At 27.5% G+C, this 17099-nt stretch overlaps 4 protein-coding genes across 4 annotated transcripts; 3 read left to right on the top strand and 1 right to left on the bottom strand.

The window, feature by feature from the left end:
- Nucleotides 1-2578: 2578 nt before the first annotated feature.
- Nucleotides 2579-4437, bottom strand: LOC135930317 (apoptosis regulator BAX-like). Its single transcript, XM_065467100.1, has 3 exons — nt 4211-4437; nt 4041-4164; nt 2579-3866 (listed from the first exon to the last, which is right to left on the bottom strand). Exons 1-3 carry the CDS (start codon nt 4435-4437, stop codon nt 3387-3389), a joined length of 831 nt encoding a protein of 276 aa, XP_065323172.1. The 3' UTR covers nt 2579-3386.
- Nucleotides 4438-7075: 2638 nt separating this feature from the next.
- LOC135930309 (uncharacterized) lies at nt 7076-10909 on the top strand. The gene is made up of 4 exons (XM_065467092.1): nt 7076-7116; nt 7546-7635; nt 7849-7999; nt 10307-10909. The coding sequence occupies exons 1-4, from the start codon at nt 7076-7078 to the stop codon at nt 10907-10909; spliced, it is 885 nt and encodes a 294-aa protein (XP_065323164.1).
- A 172-nt stretch (nt 10910-11081) lies between these two features.
- On the top strand, nt 11082-12809 carry LOC135930303 (uncharacterized). Its single transcript, XM_065467087.1, has one exon. It carries the CDS (start codon nt 11082-11084, stop codon nt 12807-12809), a length of 1728 nt encoding a protein of 575 aa, XP_065323159.1.
- A 47-nt stretch (nt 12810-12856) lies between these two features.
- Nucleotides 12857-14301, top strand: LOC135930294 (ATP-dependent DNA helicase PIF1-like). The gene is made up of 3 exons (XM_065467078.1): nt 12857-12992; nt 13046-13510; nt 13721-14301. Exons 1-3 carry the CDS (start codon nt 12857-12859, stop codon nt 14299-14301), a joined length of 1182 nt encoding a protein of 393 aa, XP_065323150.1.
- The last annotated feature ends 2798 nt before the right edge of the window (nt 14302-17099 follow it).

Raw genomic sequence — 17099 nt, 5'->3', positions numbered from 1 at the left:
GTATTCGATATAATCCATCTTCTTGGAATCATAATTGCCAACAGATTTTATGGTTTTTTCTTATGATGAAAATTTAGAATCAAATTCTCTGGGTAGTGAAATTATCTAGGATGTTAAAAATTTTTCTCGATTTGTTTCTACTTTACATTCCTTTTTATAAAGAGTACTTAAAGATTTGTTTCAAATTGATTATTATTAGTCTCATATTGAAATAACGGCGGGATTTAATTCTATTCTTTTATAAGCCTTGTTTTGAATCTATTGTTACCGCGAGGAAAATAAAAATAAAAAAAGTAAATAATTTTAAACAAAGTGGCTAGGTTTAAAAAATAAAAAGAAATTTCGAATAATTAGAAAAAGAAGGATTCATAAATCCATAAGGAATATATAATAAATAAGCTTAAGAAATCGCACCATCTAATAAATCTTATCACTGGACATTGTGGTAGCCAAGGGAGAACGGGAAATCCCCTCTATGAAAGATTTGCATATATATATGTAAATATCATTTAAAGGAAAAATTCCAGTCCCCTCTCATTCAAAAATATGAATAAAATAACTAAATTATTAAAAATGGGTGGAAAAGAAAAATTAAGTTACATTTTTTTATAAATTATTCAAAAATGGGAGAAAAAAATATGAAAGACAAAGATGCGAGCAATTTTTTGAAAAATCAAACTAATCAAAAATGGGTTTAAAAAATACATAACCGATAAGAAAAAAAAGTTAAAAAGCATAGAATACTCAAAAAATAGGGAATATTGATTCTAAAAAATCAACAAATTAAAAAATATATATTGCTAGCTGAATTGTATATTCTAGCTAAGACTCTAGCTAGTTTTTATAGATCTAGTTGGTAAACTAGACAGTTTGTAAAAACTAGCTAAGCCTCTAGTTATTTGTAAATTAGATAAGTTTGTATATTAGCTTAAACATAATATTTTTTTAAATTAATGTTAACATATAAGGTTGTTTAAAAGTTGCTTTCAAGAATATTCAAGTGTTACATTTAATTTAAAAGATAATCCCTATTATGCTCAACTTGGTTAGGAATTTTTCATTTTAGGTTCTTTTGGATAAAACTAGCATACTAGTTGCAAAAAAATAATATGATTATTTCCTCTATCTTTTTATTATGATAACATTTCTTAATCTCCATTTTTTTTTATCAAATAAATTCTTATTAAAGCAGAAAGAAATCGTTGCATCGGATATCTCACCATCAAAATCGCTAGAAGTGGAAAATAGGGTAAACAGCTATAACAAACGTTACAAGATGTTTCAGGATACTCTAACTAAAAATAACCTAAATTTCAACAATAAACAGAACGATAATGATTTACCTACAGCCAAATTGAATAAGCCGAGAAAAATGGCTTATTCATCTAAAGATTTAAATGCTCTCAAAAACCGATCTTTGATCAAAGATAACACTAATTCCGAATTCAACGACATTATAAACAGAGAAATGGTGATAAACACGTCCAAAAGAGCAAACGATTCTCCAAATGGCAAAAATCATTACGAAAATGATAAAATAAACGGAAGTAATGGGTCCAGAAAAAGTCCAGATGTCATATTTTGGGAAAAGGGAGATTCGAATCAAAAATCTTTTAAAAAACGGTTAAAAGATAAATTGACTATGCAAAGGATGATAGAGCCGTCTTTGGCTAATCAAAGCGCCTATTCCATAATGGATTTGCCGTACAGTTCTTTAGTAAACAATGATCATCAGGAAAAGGTAAAACATCGGTTTTTGCGTTGATTAGTATACGTAAATAATTAGAAAAAATAATATATTCGAAGAGCAATTCAGGCTCAAAAAATGTTATTAAATTATTTTAAGTTTTCTTACTTAATTCATAATTATTTTTTTTAGTATTAAAGATTTATTTGTTTATCTCAAAATAAGATCAAATTAAAATACTATAATAATTCGTAATGATCTTATAAATATCCCTCTACTCCATTAATAATAGTAAAAAATTATTTTATAACAATCTTCATAATAATAAAAATATCAAACAAAATACCATAAAAAAGGCGCTAGAAAGCACAATACAACATTCACCCAAAGACAACAAATTATTCGATTCATCAAAAAAAGAAAAAAGGTATAAAACCCCTAAAACGCATCAATTTTCAGGATTATTTGCTGAAGATACCAAACTGAATGATGAAAAGTGATGCCACAAATTTTGATGATGATGTAGCACTTTATAGATGCGAACCAACAATTTTTTAATGCAAATTTTTTTTTATACAATAAAGATTTAGGACAAATAATTAGTCTACAGAAAATCAGAATTATATTATGTTCAAGAACGTATTTTTAAATAATAAAATAAAACGAAAGCAACGTGATAAACTTTTTTGCTTTTGATATTTTATTCTTTTCTCCATAATTACTTTATATTTCTTGTTGAATTAAAAAGTATTAAAAAAAATATATGAATTATAGAATTTTTTTAAAAAAATTACATACAACGTATTTATTTATATAAATAATGATAAGGTTTTGTACAATATTTTTTAGAAATATAATTATTGATAGCAGACATAATCTAAAGGGCACCAATAGAATAATTTTTCCTTAGAGGGGGCATGTATACTTTAAAAAAAACTTATAAATATTTATTGGCAAATAATTTAGATTCATATTCTTTGCAAAAATTTTATAATAAATAATTAACAAAGAAAAAAATATTATTACCTCATATAATAGTTTACAGCTATAAAGTCTCCTTATTTGTCAGTAAAGGAATATACTCTTACATTTCATCTTTGTTAGGTAGGTATCCTCCAATGTGATTATTTTTCTATTACTTCTGTTCATTGTTTAAAAAAAATAATATCTTGTATATGTTTGACTTGCCATTAATCAAGTAATTGATTTGCTAATATTATTTTCAATATTATTTATATCTTTATGGTTAAAAGAATAATTTCATACTATTAATTGAAGTGTCATCACTAGCTTTCCAATCTCAGCAGGCTCAAATATTATTTTTCATTGAATTTTTATTTTCTAATTTTAAAAAATAACTTCTTTTTCAGCTAACAATTTTATAACTCTTTTTTTAAGCAAACAATTTCAAAATTTACATTATTAAGGGATATTGTAGGTATGAAAATTGAGTAATACTATATTGTAATTGATAATTATTTTAAAAATTGTTTTAATTTTTCTAGGTAAAGGGCATATGACATTTAGCCAATCTGTTGGGCACCCATTACTATATTTAAAAAGGGGTAATCTTTATGAATATCACAAAAATCACAATCAAAATAGAAAATATGCTCATTATAAAAATTTGACATAAAAAAAATTGCATATGGAGTATATAAATATAGATTGTGGTAAAATTACAAACATTATACTGATTTTATAACTTTTGAGCTTTTTGTCTGAGTAAATGCAATGCTATTAATATACCTAATGAGATTCCTAAAGAAAATGAAAATAATATTGGTAATTTAGGACCAGAAAAAAAAGGACTTTGTTCATTTTTTGGTTCAATATTATAAGATAATCTATTATCATAATTATTATGATTATTTTTGTCCAATATAGATTTCCAGCCACCTCTTGATTGTACCCATGCACTTAATTTATGTTTGATATATTCTACAGTCCATTGGAACAAAGGTAATATTGTATCATTTTGGTTGTATGTCAAAGAATTAAATAATTGTAATGTTAACATGGATTTATTTTTGATAGTCCTTATAATGAGATCACTGGAAAAAAGAAAGAGAATTACTATTCTGAGTTCATTTGTGATATTGAATTGAGCTGGAAAAAAACAAAATATTTCTGTAAGGAGATCCATAAAATGTTCCAAGGTTAGTGTACACAATGAAACCTATTAATTAAATAGTAAATATTAATATAAATCTCATATTAAATAATCAATTTATATTTATGCTAATTTAATCAAAATTACATACATTAAAGTATTTATACTAATATAAATAAAATAGACATTATAATTTTATATTGTATTTTAATCAAACAAATTGGTTTGGAATAAAATAACTTGGTTTGCTTTATTGTAAATCTGTTCCCTTTCTTTTGTGTTTGAAAATGCATCTGCAATTTGTCTTAAATCATTACCATATTTTATCCAAATAGGATCTTTAAATGCATTTTGAATTGGTAAACTGTAAATTCATAATATTAGATGACTGTGATTTCAAAAAATTTTACTTTAGAATAATATTTTGTTGTAAATGACCAGCTCTAATGATTTCTTCTCTTAAAAAATTTTGGAATAATTGGGCACTCTCTTCAATTATATCATTTTGAGCAAAAATAATCTCTAGGGGATTCTCAAATATTCTCATCGAAGTTTGGCTCATTCTTTTAGGATCAATCGATAGTATATTACTATCATAATTAGTTTGACTGGAGTTGTTTTTGTATTTATGCTCCATTCAAACGCTAAAATTTTTTAACTTTTCATAATTTTGATTTTGGAACACATGATAATTCACGATAGCGTCAATTGATCGAAATTTCTTTTTCAATTGAATTGCATTTTAATAATCCACTCAATGATATATACAGGGTTGGGCAAATTTTCAGAAAATTATATTCGGATACAGATACAGATACTTTATAAAATATTGTATTTAAGATACAAGATACTAGATACTTTAGAAAAATTTCAATAAGATATAAGATACAAGATACTTGTATTTTTAAAAAAAAGTATCTAAGATACAAGATACTTTTTTAAAAAACATTAAATAGTCAAAATCAAAATGTATAAAGCTTTATTTTATTATCTGTAGTATAAATTTATAAAAAAATATTTAAAATAAATTGTAGAAAATAACAAATTTATTATAAAAGATAATGCGATATTCCATTTAATAATTATATAATTAGTAAATAATAATAAATCAGCATCATATATCAGCATTATTTTTGAATATAATTAATTTTTCAAATGATTTATCGTTCAATCTTTGACGACTTGGTCTATTAACCATATTAGCAAGGCTAAATAATCTTTCAACGGGGGCTAAGGAGGGTAATACTGTGTTATATTTAATAAATATTCTTTTATATATTTATAACTATTTAACATATTTATACTCCGCCTGTCATCTTTCATATAATTTAGGACCTCTATTTCAATATCATTCATTGAATTATTAGAATTGGATGTGGTACTTTTAAGGCAAAAGTAATCATCATCTTCATCAATTGAAGATTTTGTTGAAGTATTAATTTCAATATTATTTTTAAAAACAATTAAAATTTCATGTAATAACAAATCCTGAAGGTATTTTTTTTCTTTTTCACCATCAATCCAACGATTTTTAAAATAGGGATGAGAAATAGTTGCCAAAAATGCACTTTTAAAATTGTTATCAAAATCATATATATTTTTAAATCGTTTATTTAAATAATTTTCTATGGCAACAGCTAATGGTTTGCAAAATTGTAGATTGGTTTGAATTAAATTTGTAATTTTTTTTAACGACATTTAAAATTTGAGCTGATTCTCCATAATAGCAGTTGATTTCACTTTGTATTTTGTCAATCGCTATAGTCAATGGGGCCATTATATTGCAATATTCTTCTAAATATTGAATTTCAATATCTCTTAATTTAGGAAATTCTAATTTTTGACATAATTTAGGAAGTTCGCCTTTAAATTTTAATAAACTATGAAGACTATCATACAAACTATTCCATCTAGTGCAACAAGGTGTAACTAATTGTTTTCCTAAAACTGCTTTGATAAGTTTTGCAGTTTTAGGCCTATTATTTGCATTCCATAGCTTAGTACATTTAGCTATTGCAGGATGATGAATTTTAGAAATGTTAGGAGAATCCTTAATAGCTCTTGACATCTGTTGTAGCAATTAGACTTATCGTATGGCACAAACAACGAATGTGTTGAGGCAATGTTATTGAGGCTTCTCTAAACCCTTAAATAAACAAATAAATAATTTTATTTGAATAAAAATTTTTACTAAATTTACAATATCATAATAAATTTTAAAGAAGTATTAAATAATACTTTCAATGATTTAGAATTCTATACATTCATCATCATTGATGTCAAAGTCATTCTCTACAACTTCCATAGAATATCTAAACTCCTTGAAAGCTTTCTTAAAGTTAGAGCCGTTATCTGTAACAGTTGCTATAACTTTTTCGTCAATACCAAAGTCACGATGAATTTCTTTATTATGATCATTTTGAAGTACTTCAAAAAATTTGCCATTAAGTATTCTTAGTTATTGTTATAATTTTCGGTTGAAGAATCATCTGAAGATGAAGATAAACATATTTTTCTATTTTCTTCTTCCATAATTTTAAAATAGACAGCGACCAACTATATCAAAAATTATCTTAAAATATCTAAATTTTGATTAAATTTTTTATTTAAATCTTAAAACAATATCATTTTAAATTTTAATACTATTTAAATTAAACAATATAAATTTTTTTTAAAGTATCTGTATCTTTTTGAATACAAAGTTGGTTAAGATACAAATACTTTTAAATAATATGTATCTTAGATACTGAATACAAGATACTTTCCAAAATCCGCGATACTGCCCAACCCTGGATATCTATATATATAATCCTCAAAAAATGTCAATCAAATTTAGCCAATAGTTTTCTTTTAAATATTATTTGTCCAATCAAAATGATTATAGCAGTCACAGTCACAACTGTGACATTATATAGTCAATTATTTTACCTGATAATAGTCAATTATAATTTTGTTAATATATTATGTAATATTCAACTTCTTTATTAATTATTGGACGTTTGTCCTACTTAAATAGGGAGTGATTCTTAATAATATTTAATTAATATTAACAAATTCGGAAGTATTTAAGTTATGTTAAATTGTAGTTTTAATCTCCATGATATTTAGCGCCATCTATAATATTATATTTTATTTTAAATAGCATTATATTTCTAAGTTGAAATGTAAATATTTTGTCTTAATTGATGTCAAATATATTGTTCTTTCTATATATATATAATTTATCTATCTATCTATCATAGCAATTTTAAGCCAATTTAGATCATATTAGCAAAATGGATTTAATCTCCTATAAATCATGGAAAGCATTTCAGAAGTATTTTGAGGCAATAGGTAGGAAGGAACATTAGTATGAAAAAAATGTTTGCAGATAATCCTACAAGAGCTAAGGAATTCAAATCTATAATATATATATTCAATAAAAATCATCATAGCTTAAACATATCAAACATGCATTCATAAACCAAATCGAACCGCCATTTTCAAAAAAAGAATTTCAATACAAAAAACAATTACAAAACATATAATAATATAATAATTACAATAATTGATATTTTTTTTAACAGACACAACATCGAGCAAAACCTTCAATCATCAGTAAATAATTATATTTTTTAACAGACACCACATCGAGCAAAACCATATACTTTCAATTTACACATCTTAATCTTGAAGATACTGAAAATCAAGAACAAGTTGAACATTACTGTGGGCCATTAAAATCTATTTTATTATTTTTTTTTAGATTCCTACACAAGATACCATTCAACAAAACCAAACAATGGAACGTTTCATACTACCAAAATTTAAAGAAGGCATTATTGCTTCAACAAGAGTAAATTTTATATTTTTAAGATGTGATTCCGAAATATATATTTATTAGGTGAGGGGCTATTCTAATATTTTCCATTATTTTTTATAAATATGTTTATGAAGTATTTAGTAATTTTATTTTATGTCCACAATAATAAATATTTTAAACTAAACTTATTTTTATAAAATTGAGTAATTCTTATATTTTTAAATTTTAATAATAAATCAACATAAGGAGAAAGCTAGAAAGAGACAGGCACTGTCGTATCAAGAAAAGGAACGAACAAAGTCTTATTCCTACAACATCCAACCATCTTGAAGATACTGGAAATAAACAATTTGCTTCAACATCCAATCATCTTGAAGATACTGAAAATCAAGAACAAGTTGAACATTAGATTGCAAATCTTATATTGCTGATAAGTTTCAGCAGATAGAGGAATTATTATAATTGCCTTCCAAAAATTAAAAATACTGTGGGCCATTAAAATCTATTTTATTATTTTTTTTTAGATTCCTACACAAGATACCATTCAACAAAACCAAACAATGGAACGTTTCATACTACCAAAATCTAAAGAAGGCATTATTGCTTCAACAAGATTAAATTTTATATTTTTAAGATGTGATTCCGAAATATATATTTATTAGGTGAGGAGCTATTCTAATATTTTCCATATTTTTATAAATAAGTTTATGAAGTATATATTTAGTAATTTTATTTTATGTCCACAATAATAAATATTTTAAACTAAACTTATTTTTATAAAATTGAGTAATTCTTATATTTTTAAATTTTAATAATAAATCAACATAAGGAGAAAGCTAGAAAGAGACAGGCACTGTCGTATCAAGAAAAGGAACGAACAAAGTCTTATTCCTACAACATCCAACCATCTTGAAGATACTGGAAATAAACAATTTGCTTCAACATCCAATCATCTTGAAGATACTGAAAATCATAAGAACAAGTTGAACATTACTGTGGGCCATTAAAATCTATTTTATTATTTTTTTTAGATTCCTACACAAGATACCTTTGGTGTAATATCTAAGTATAATTTTTTCAGTGATCCTATATCAATAAAAACAAATCAAGTTAAAAATTTTAATTTATGACAATAAATAAATTTATTTAAATTAGATTCCATGGATCATATTGCCGAAATTGCCATTCAACGGACTCTTAATCTACCCAAATCAATAAAAACAAACGAAGTTAAAAAATTTAATTTATGTTATCAAATAGATTTTTTTTAAATTAGATTCCACGATATATATTACCGAAATGTACCATTAAGCAGAATCTTAATCTACCAAAATCAATCAAAATAAACCAAGTTAAAAATTTTAATTTATCTTAATAAATTAATTTTTTTAAATTAAATTCCACGAATCATATGACCAAAATGTACCATTCATTCAACAGAATCGTAATCTACCCAAATCAATAAAAACAAACGAAGTTAAAAATTTTAATTTATGTTAAAAAATAAATTTATTTAAATTAGATTCCACGGATCATATTGTCGAAATGTGCCATTCAACAGAATCTTAATCTACCCAAATCAATAAAAACAAACAAAGTTAAAAATTTTAATTTATGTTAACAAATAAATTTTTTTAAATTAGACACTACCAAAATCTACTATTCACCAAAATCTTAATCTACCCAAATCAATAAAAACAAACCAAGTTAAAAATTTTAATTTATGTATAACAAATATTTTAATAAATATAAATTTCTGAATCACATCTCATAAGATAGATAAGAAAATTTTTGATTTATCCATCATCAGGGGTTATTCAAAATTTATTATTTATTTATGAAGTATATGTTTATTAATTTTAATTTATGTCCACAATAAAAAATATATTTCATCAACTAATAAAAAAGAAAATTCTTATTTCACTATCATCTTGACGGGCAAAATATAAGATAAAATAAGTATGTGCTACATAATCGTAATTACCCATGGAATATTTTAGAAAAAATTATTATAAGCCTGGCATATGTTTACATCAGAGCCGGTGTATTGATTGTGAAATCAATACCCATTGTAACTTCAATACCGTATTGATATCATTATAGATTCAATACCGTAGTGATATATTGCTATTGTAGAATCAATACCGTATAGATTTTTAAGATGTTTGCATCGCTTCAAATATATTGGCGACCATTAAAATTATAAAATATTTATTTATTATATATTTTTTCATCGCTTTATAAATATTGGCGGCCATTTTCGATTTGTAAAAATTTTATTTAAAATAGATTTAATAGTTTTAAATATATTAAAATGATAAATATGATAAATATGATTTTCTATTCTTTTATATAATTTATCAGGGAATTTATTTATTTTACAATTCTTGATATCCTATATATTTTATATTTGTTTACTCATTATTTGTAATTTGTGAAGTGCTATATAATTGTTGATTCAAAGTTTTATAAATGATATTATGAATTCAAATAAATTAAATGGACCTTATTGATTGAGTTTATAAAATTTTGTGATTCATATATAAATGTCGAATCAAAGATTTATAAAAATCATTAACGTATTGATTTTTGATGGTATTGATTTTACAATTACACCGGGTCTGCAGGTCTCTGAATAATCACAAAAATATTAAATTATATGTATAATTTTTAGCAGGCCTCAAATTTATTTTATTTATTTTAGATAAATATTTCTGCACAACAATCATTAGTAGAAGAACATTATTGTGGATTACTTAACACTAAGTGCGATTATTGCGATTCTCTAAAATTTTTATTGGAAAAACCCACAGATGGCAAATTTAAGAATTGCTGTCATAAGGGTAAAGTTAAGATACCATCAATCCGATATATTCCTTTTTTACAAGACCTTTTATCTAATCCTAACAATGAATTTCATTCAAACTTTATGAAATGTATAAGATCTTATAATAGTTCACTTGCGTTTGCATCCATGGGAGCACAGATTTCTAATAGTTTAAACCCAGGCCCATATTGTTTTAGAGTTCATGGGCAAATTTATCACCGAACATCTCATTTATATCCTTCCACTGGGATGCCTCCTAAATTTGCACAACTATATGTCCTTGAGACCACCCAGGCTGTTAATGGCAGGTTACACATGAAAGAAAATTCTGGTTGCAATGAGGATCTCTTAAAAAGATTAGATATTTTAATAAGACAGAATAACCCATTTTCTATTAGTTTTAAAACCTTGGGAGAAATTGAGAAAGAAGAAAATAATAGGGCTATTCAAGAAAATCGTCCAGTTCAAAAAATCAATTGATTTTTCGTGCAGATCGCTCAAGTGACAAGCGAAGATATAACATTCCTAATATAGATGAAGTAGCTATGATGATGATGGTGAACCCCCATTTAAACGGGATATCAAGGTCTATCCTCGAGTTGATGGTAGTGATCTGATAAATATAAATATATTAAGCCCTAATCTTGATCCAATGGTATATCCTCTATTATTTCCTTTTGGTGACCCTGGTTGGAAACCAGATTTAAAGGGTGAAGATACAGGGCGTACAAGGGCAAATATCTCACTACTACAGTTTAAAATATTTAGATTAGCAATTCGTGAAAATGAATTCAACCCAATCCTTTTTGCTGGGAAATTATCACAACAATATATTGTTGATTCCTATTTACAGGTCGAGGCGAATAATTTAAATTTTATTAGACAAAATCAGCCAAAATTACGAGTAGATGAATATTCTGGATTAATGGACTACTTGGAAACAAAGTCAAACAATATAATTCCCGGCAAAGCAGTAATATTACCATCATCTTTTCAAGGTTCTCAAAGAAATATGCGAGAACGCTATCACGATGCAATGGCCATTGTGCTCAAATTTGGCAAACCTGATTTGTTTATTACTTTTACATGCAATCCTAATTGGCGTGAAATTAAGGAAAATCTATTTCCCGGGCAAAGTCCTACAGATAGACCAGATTTAATAGCCCGTGTTTTTAAATTGAAATTAAATGAATTATTGTTCGATATAAATAAAAAAAATTTATTTGGTAAATCTATGGCTTTTATATATACAATCGAGTTCCAAAAAAGAGGTTTGCCTCATGCCCATATACTTATTATTTTAAACGATGATAGCAAAATTGAAACATCTCAAGCTATAGATAAATTTGTTTGTGCCGAAATGCCAGATAAAATTCTCGATCCTAAACTTTTTCAGATTGTTACCCATTTTATGATACATGGTCCTTGCGGGATATTTAACCCCAAATCGCCTTGCATGGAAAATGGCATATGTACCAAAAAATTTCCGAAGGATTTTCAAATGGAAACAAGACCAAATATTGATGGGTATCCATATAATAAAAGGCGAGATAATGGTATTACAATTCTTTCCGGTAAACCTACGAATAATCGTTATGTTATTCCATATAATCGATATCTAATGTTAAAATTCAATGCTCATATTAACGTGGAAATTTGTACATCTATTAAATCGGTAAAATATATCTTTAAGTATATTTATAAGGGCTATGACTGTATTAATGTTGACATTAATGTTGCTTCAAATATAAATATTCATGACGAAATTAAATCACATTTAAATGCGCGATATGTGAGTGCATGTGAATCAATGTGGAGATTATTAGAAAATAATATGCATGACCGCTCGCACGCTGTTATTCGCTTAGGAATTCATTTACCTTTACAACAGTCAGTATATTTCACTGCTGGACATGAAAGAGATGCTTTATTGAGATCAGAAAATAAACATACTACTTTAACGGCATGGTTTGAGTTAAATAAGACAGATCTAAATGCTAGACAATATCTTTATGGGGAAATACCTTATCATTATGTGTTTACAAATTACCATTGGACACTAAGAAAAAAACGATTAAATGTAATTTCGAGAATGTATTCCGTTCATCCTAATTCTGGTGAACGATTCTTCCTTCGATTATTATTACTTCATGTTTGCGGGGCTACAAGTTTTGATTATTTAAAAACTATTAATGGAATTTTAATGAGTACTTTTAAAGAGGCAGCTATTAAAAGAAATTTGTTATCAGATGATAAAGAGTGGGAATCATGCTTAGAAGAGGGATCAATATATCAAATGCCGTCACAACTTCGGAGTACTTTTGCCTTTATCTGCATTTTTTGTCAGCCTGAAATCTATGGAATAGGTTCAGATTTATGATGATTGAAGATTATTTGCGTCAATATTCAGAAGTAATTGCAATAAACATGGCTTTAATGGACATCGAAAACGTTTTTCTTGATCATGGTTTATGCTGTCAAAGTTTTGATCTTCCTTCACCTACAAAAATCCCCCCAAAACAACATTATGATGCCCATGTTGAAGCTGCCGATTCAATCAAGCGTATATCTAAATAAACCGATTACAAAAATATGCTTTTGATTTAATTATACAAGCGATTGAATTAGAAAATATTCCAGAAAGATATTTCTTCGTGGATGGCCCTGGAGGTTCAGGTAAAACGTATCTTTACAATACCTTAATGTGTTATATAAGAGCAAAAAATCAAATTGCATCGCCTTTTGCAACCACCGGCATATCCTCTATTCTTTTAAAGGGGGGAAAAACCATCCATAGCGGATTTAAATTACCTGTGCCTATCTTTGAAACTTCTACATCCCATATGAATTTACATAGTTCGCTAGCTCTAGATATTAAAAATAGCAAATTGATTATTATTGATGAGGCCACAATGATGACTAAACACGCTTTGCGATGCATTGACCGATTACTTAAAGACATTATGAAAAATTCCCACCCATTTGGCGGAAAAGTAATTTTATTAGGTGGTGATCTTAGACAGACTTTACCAGTAGTGCCTAAAAGCTCCAAAGTCGATATTATAGAGTCCTGTATAAAAAGTTCATATTTATGGAGTCATTTTAAAATAATACATTTGATTGATAATATGCGTATTTCATCAGATCAAGTTGATTACAATGCTTGGTTACTTAAAATTGGAGATGGGCTATCACGCAGCAATTCTGATCTTTCTACAAATAGTGTTGAAATCCCACCTTATTTGCTTGAAAATGATTCATTAATAAAATGAGTGTATGGTAATTCTATAGAAATTGCTGATATAGATAGTCTTTCTACTAAAATAATATTAACCACCAAAAATAAAATTGCACTTACCCTCAACAACGATATCATTAATATAATTTCAGGCCCTATCAAACATTATTATAGTGCAGATTCCATTGAAAGCGATAATAAGGATGATATAATGAATTTTCCACTAGAATTTTTGCATACACAAACTCCATCCGGTATGCCACCTCACAAGCTAACACTTAAGGTTGGTACAATTGTTATGCTATTACGCAACTTGAGCCCAAAGAAAGGACTTTGTAATGGTACCCGTTTAATCATACGACATTTACATATTAATTTTATCGACGCTGAGGTATTGACAGGCACTAATAAGGGTTATCGAGATTTTCTCCCACGAATAGATCTAGCTCCAAGTGACTCTCAGTTACCATTTACTTTAAAAAGACGACAGTTTCCTATAATTCCTGCTTTTGTGATTACAATAAATAAAAGTCAAGGACAAACTTTTGATCATGTAGGCTTATTCCTTCCTGAGCCCGTCTTTGCCTATGGACAACTATATGTGGCTCTTAATAGAAATCTCAAAATATTATGAAAATTATGATATTGCCATCAGAATTACAAGGAAAAATTTTAAAAAATGATAAAACATTCACACAAAATATCGTATATAATGAAATCTTAAATTCATAATTTGTAAGAAATTTAAAAAAGTCACCAACTTTGTTATTCACCCTCAAATCACCAACTTTACATCATCTTCAAAAACTAAACCACCTTGAGCAAAGAAAAGAGAACTTCTTCACCATCGCTAAACCATCTTCCTCACCAAAAACAGTATATTCTATTTTATAATTTCAATTTACACGTTTTATTTCAGATTATTTACAGCAAACTACGAGCAAGAAAATCACAACATCATCTTCAAAAACGAAACTACATTGAACAAAAAAAAGAGAACTTCTTCACCATCGCTAAACCATCTTCCTCACCAACAACAGTATATTCTATTTTATAATTTCAATTTATACGTTTTATTTCAGGTTATTTACGGCAAACTACGAACAAGGAAATCACAACATCATCTTCAAAAACGAAACCACCTTGAGCAAAGAAAAGAGAACTTCTTCACCATCGCTAAACCATCTTCCTCACTAACAACAGTATATTCTATTTTATAATTTCAATTTACACGTTTTATTTCAGGTTATTTACAGCAAACTACGAGCAAGAAAATCACAACATCATCTTCAAAAACGAAACTACATTGAGCAAAAATAAGAGAACTTCTTCACCATCGCTAAACCATCTTCCTCACCAACAACAATATATTCTATTTTATAATTTCAATTTACACGTTTTATTTCAGGTTATTTACGGCAAACTACGAACAAGGAAATCACAACATCATCTTCCAAAACGAAACAACCTTGAGCAAAGAAAAAAGAACTTCTTCACCATCGCTAAACCATCTTCCTCACCAACAACAGTATATTCTATTTTATGATTTCAATTTACACGTTTTATTTAAGGTTATTTACGGCAAACTACGAACAAGGAAATCACAACATCATCTTCAAAAACGAAACCACCTTGAGCAAAGAAAAAATAACTTCTTCACCATCGCTAAACCATCTTCCTCACCAACAACAGTATATTCTATTTAATTTCAATTTACACGTTTTATTTTAGGTTATTTACGGGCAAACTACGAGCAAGGAAATCACAACATCATCTTCAAAAACGAAACCACCTTGAGCAAAGAAAAGAGAACTTCTTCACCATCGCTAAACCATCTTCCTCACCAACAACAGTATATGCTATTTTATAATTTCAATTTACACGTTTTATTTCAGGTTATTTACGGCAAACTACGAACAAGGAAATCACAACCATCTTCAAAAACGAAACCACCTTGAGAAAAGAAAAGAGAACTTTTTCAATATCGCTAAACCATCTTCCTCACCAAAAACAGTATATTCTATTTTATAATTTCAATTTACATGTTTTATTTCAGGTTATTTACGGCAAACTACAAACAAGGAAATCACAACATCATCTTCAAAAACGACCTTGAGCAAAGAAAAGAGAACTTTTTCACCATCGCTACCAACAACAGTAAATTCTATTTTATAATTTCAATTTACACGTTTTTTTTCAGGTTATTTACGGCAAACTACGAGCAAGGAAATTACAACATCATCTTCAAAAACGAAACCAACATGAGCAAAGAAAAGAGAATTTCTTCACCATCGCTAAACCATCTTCCTCACCAACAACAGTATATTCTATTTAATTTCAATTTACACGTTTTATTTCAGGTTATTTACGGCAAACAACGAGCAAGGAAATCACAACATCATCTTCAAAAACGAAACCACCTTGAGCAAAGAAAAGAGAACTTCTTCACCATCGCTAAACCATCTTCCTCACCAAAAACAGTATATTCTATTTTATAATTTCAATTTACACGTTTTATTTCAGGTTATTTACGGCAAACTACGAACAAGGAAATCACAACATCATCTTCAAAAACGAAACCACCTTGAGCAAAGAAAAGAGAACTTCTTCACCATCGCTAAACCATCTTCCTAACCAACAACAGTATATTCTATTTAATTTCAATTTACACGTTTTATTTCAGGTTATTTACGGCAAACTACGATAAAGGAAATCACAACATCATCTTCAAAAACGAAACCACCTTGAGCAAAGAAAAGAGAACTTCTTCACCATCGCTAAACCATCTTCCTCACCAACAACAGTATATGCTATTTTATAATTTCAATTTACACGTTTTATTTCAGGTTATTTACGGCAAACTACGAACAAGGAAATCACAACATCATCTTCAAAAACGAAACCACCTTGAGCAAAGAAAAGAGAACTTCTTCACCATCGCTAAACCATCTTCCTCACCAAAAACAGTATATTCTATTTTATAATTTCAATTTACACGTTTTATTTCAGGTTATTTACGGCAAACAACGAACAAGGAAATCACAACATCATCTTCAAAAACGAAACCACCTTGAGCAAAGAAAAAAGAACTTCTTCACCATCGCTAAACCATCTTCCTCACCAACAACAGTATATGCTATTTTATAATTTCAATTTACACGTTTTATTTCAGGTTACTTACGGCAAACTACGAACAAGGAAATCACAACATCATCTTCAAAAACGAAACCACCTTGAGCAAAGAAAGAACTTCTTCACCATCGCTAAACCATCTTCCTCACCCAAAACAGTATATTCTATTTTATAATTTCAATTTACACGTTTTATTTCAGGTTATTTACGGCAAACAACGAACAAGGAAATCACAACATCATCTTCAAAAACGAAACCACCTTGAGCTAAGAAAAGAGAACTTCTTCACCATCGCTAAAC

This window comes from Gordionus sp. m RMFG-2023, chromosome 1 (assembly GCF_954871325.1).
Source record: "Gordionus sp. m RMFG-2023 chromosome 1, tfGorSpeb1-WG-v2, whole genome shotgun sequence".
NCBI classification, from domain to species: domain Eukaryota; kingdom Metazoa; phylum Nematomorpha; class Gordioida; order Chordodea; family Parachordodidae; genus Gordionus; species Gordionus sp. m RMFG-2023.
The sequence above is the reverse complement of the archived record's forward strand: the minus strand, read 5'-3'. Positions and strand labels throughout refer to the sequence as shown.

Bases quoted from the DNA above. Each gene is read 5' to 3' on its own strand.
- LOC135930317 (XM_065467100.1), bottom strand. From the start codon at position 4,437: ATGGAGCATAAATACAAAAACAACTCCAGTCAAACTAATTATGATAGT. The intron at 4,165-4,210 runs GTAAAATTTTTT...ATGAATTTACAG, and splicing joins CAACAAAATATTATTCTAAA to TTTACCAATTCAAAATGCAT. The intron at 3,867-4,040 runs GTTATTTTATTC...TTTAATTAATAG, and splicing joins TTTACAATAAAGCAAACCAA to GTTTCATTGTGTACACTAAC.
- LOC135930309 (XM_065467092.1), top strand. From the start codon at position 7,076: ATGGATTTAATCTCCTATAAATCATGGAAAGCATTTCAGAA. The intron at 7,636-7,848 runs GTAAATTTTATA...AATCAACATAAG, and splicing joins GCATTATTGCTTCAACAAGA to GAGAAAGCTAGAAAGAGACA. The intron at 8,000-10,306 runs GTTGAACATTAG...TATTTATTTTAG, and splicing joins ATACTGAAAATCAAGAACAA to ATAAATATTTCTGCACAACA.
- LOC135930303 (XM_065467087.1), top strand. From the start codon at position 11,082: ATGGTATATCCTCTATTATTTCCTTTTGGTGACCCTGGTTGGAAACCA.
- LOC135930294 (XM_065467078.1), top strand. From the start codon at position 12,857: ATGGCTTTAATGGACATCGAAAACGTTTTTCTTGATCATGGTTTATGC. The intron at 12,993-13,045 runs GTATATCTAAAT...TAATTATACAAG, and splicing joins AGCTGCCGATTCAATCAAGC to CGATTGAATTAGAAAATATT. The intron at 13,511-13,720 runs GTTCATATTTAT...GTAATTCTATAG, and splicing joins TATAGAGTCCTGTATAAAAA to AAATTGCTGATATAGATAGT.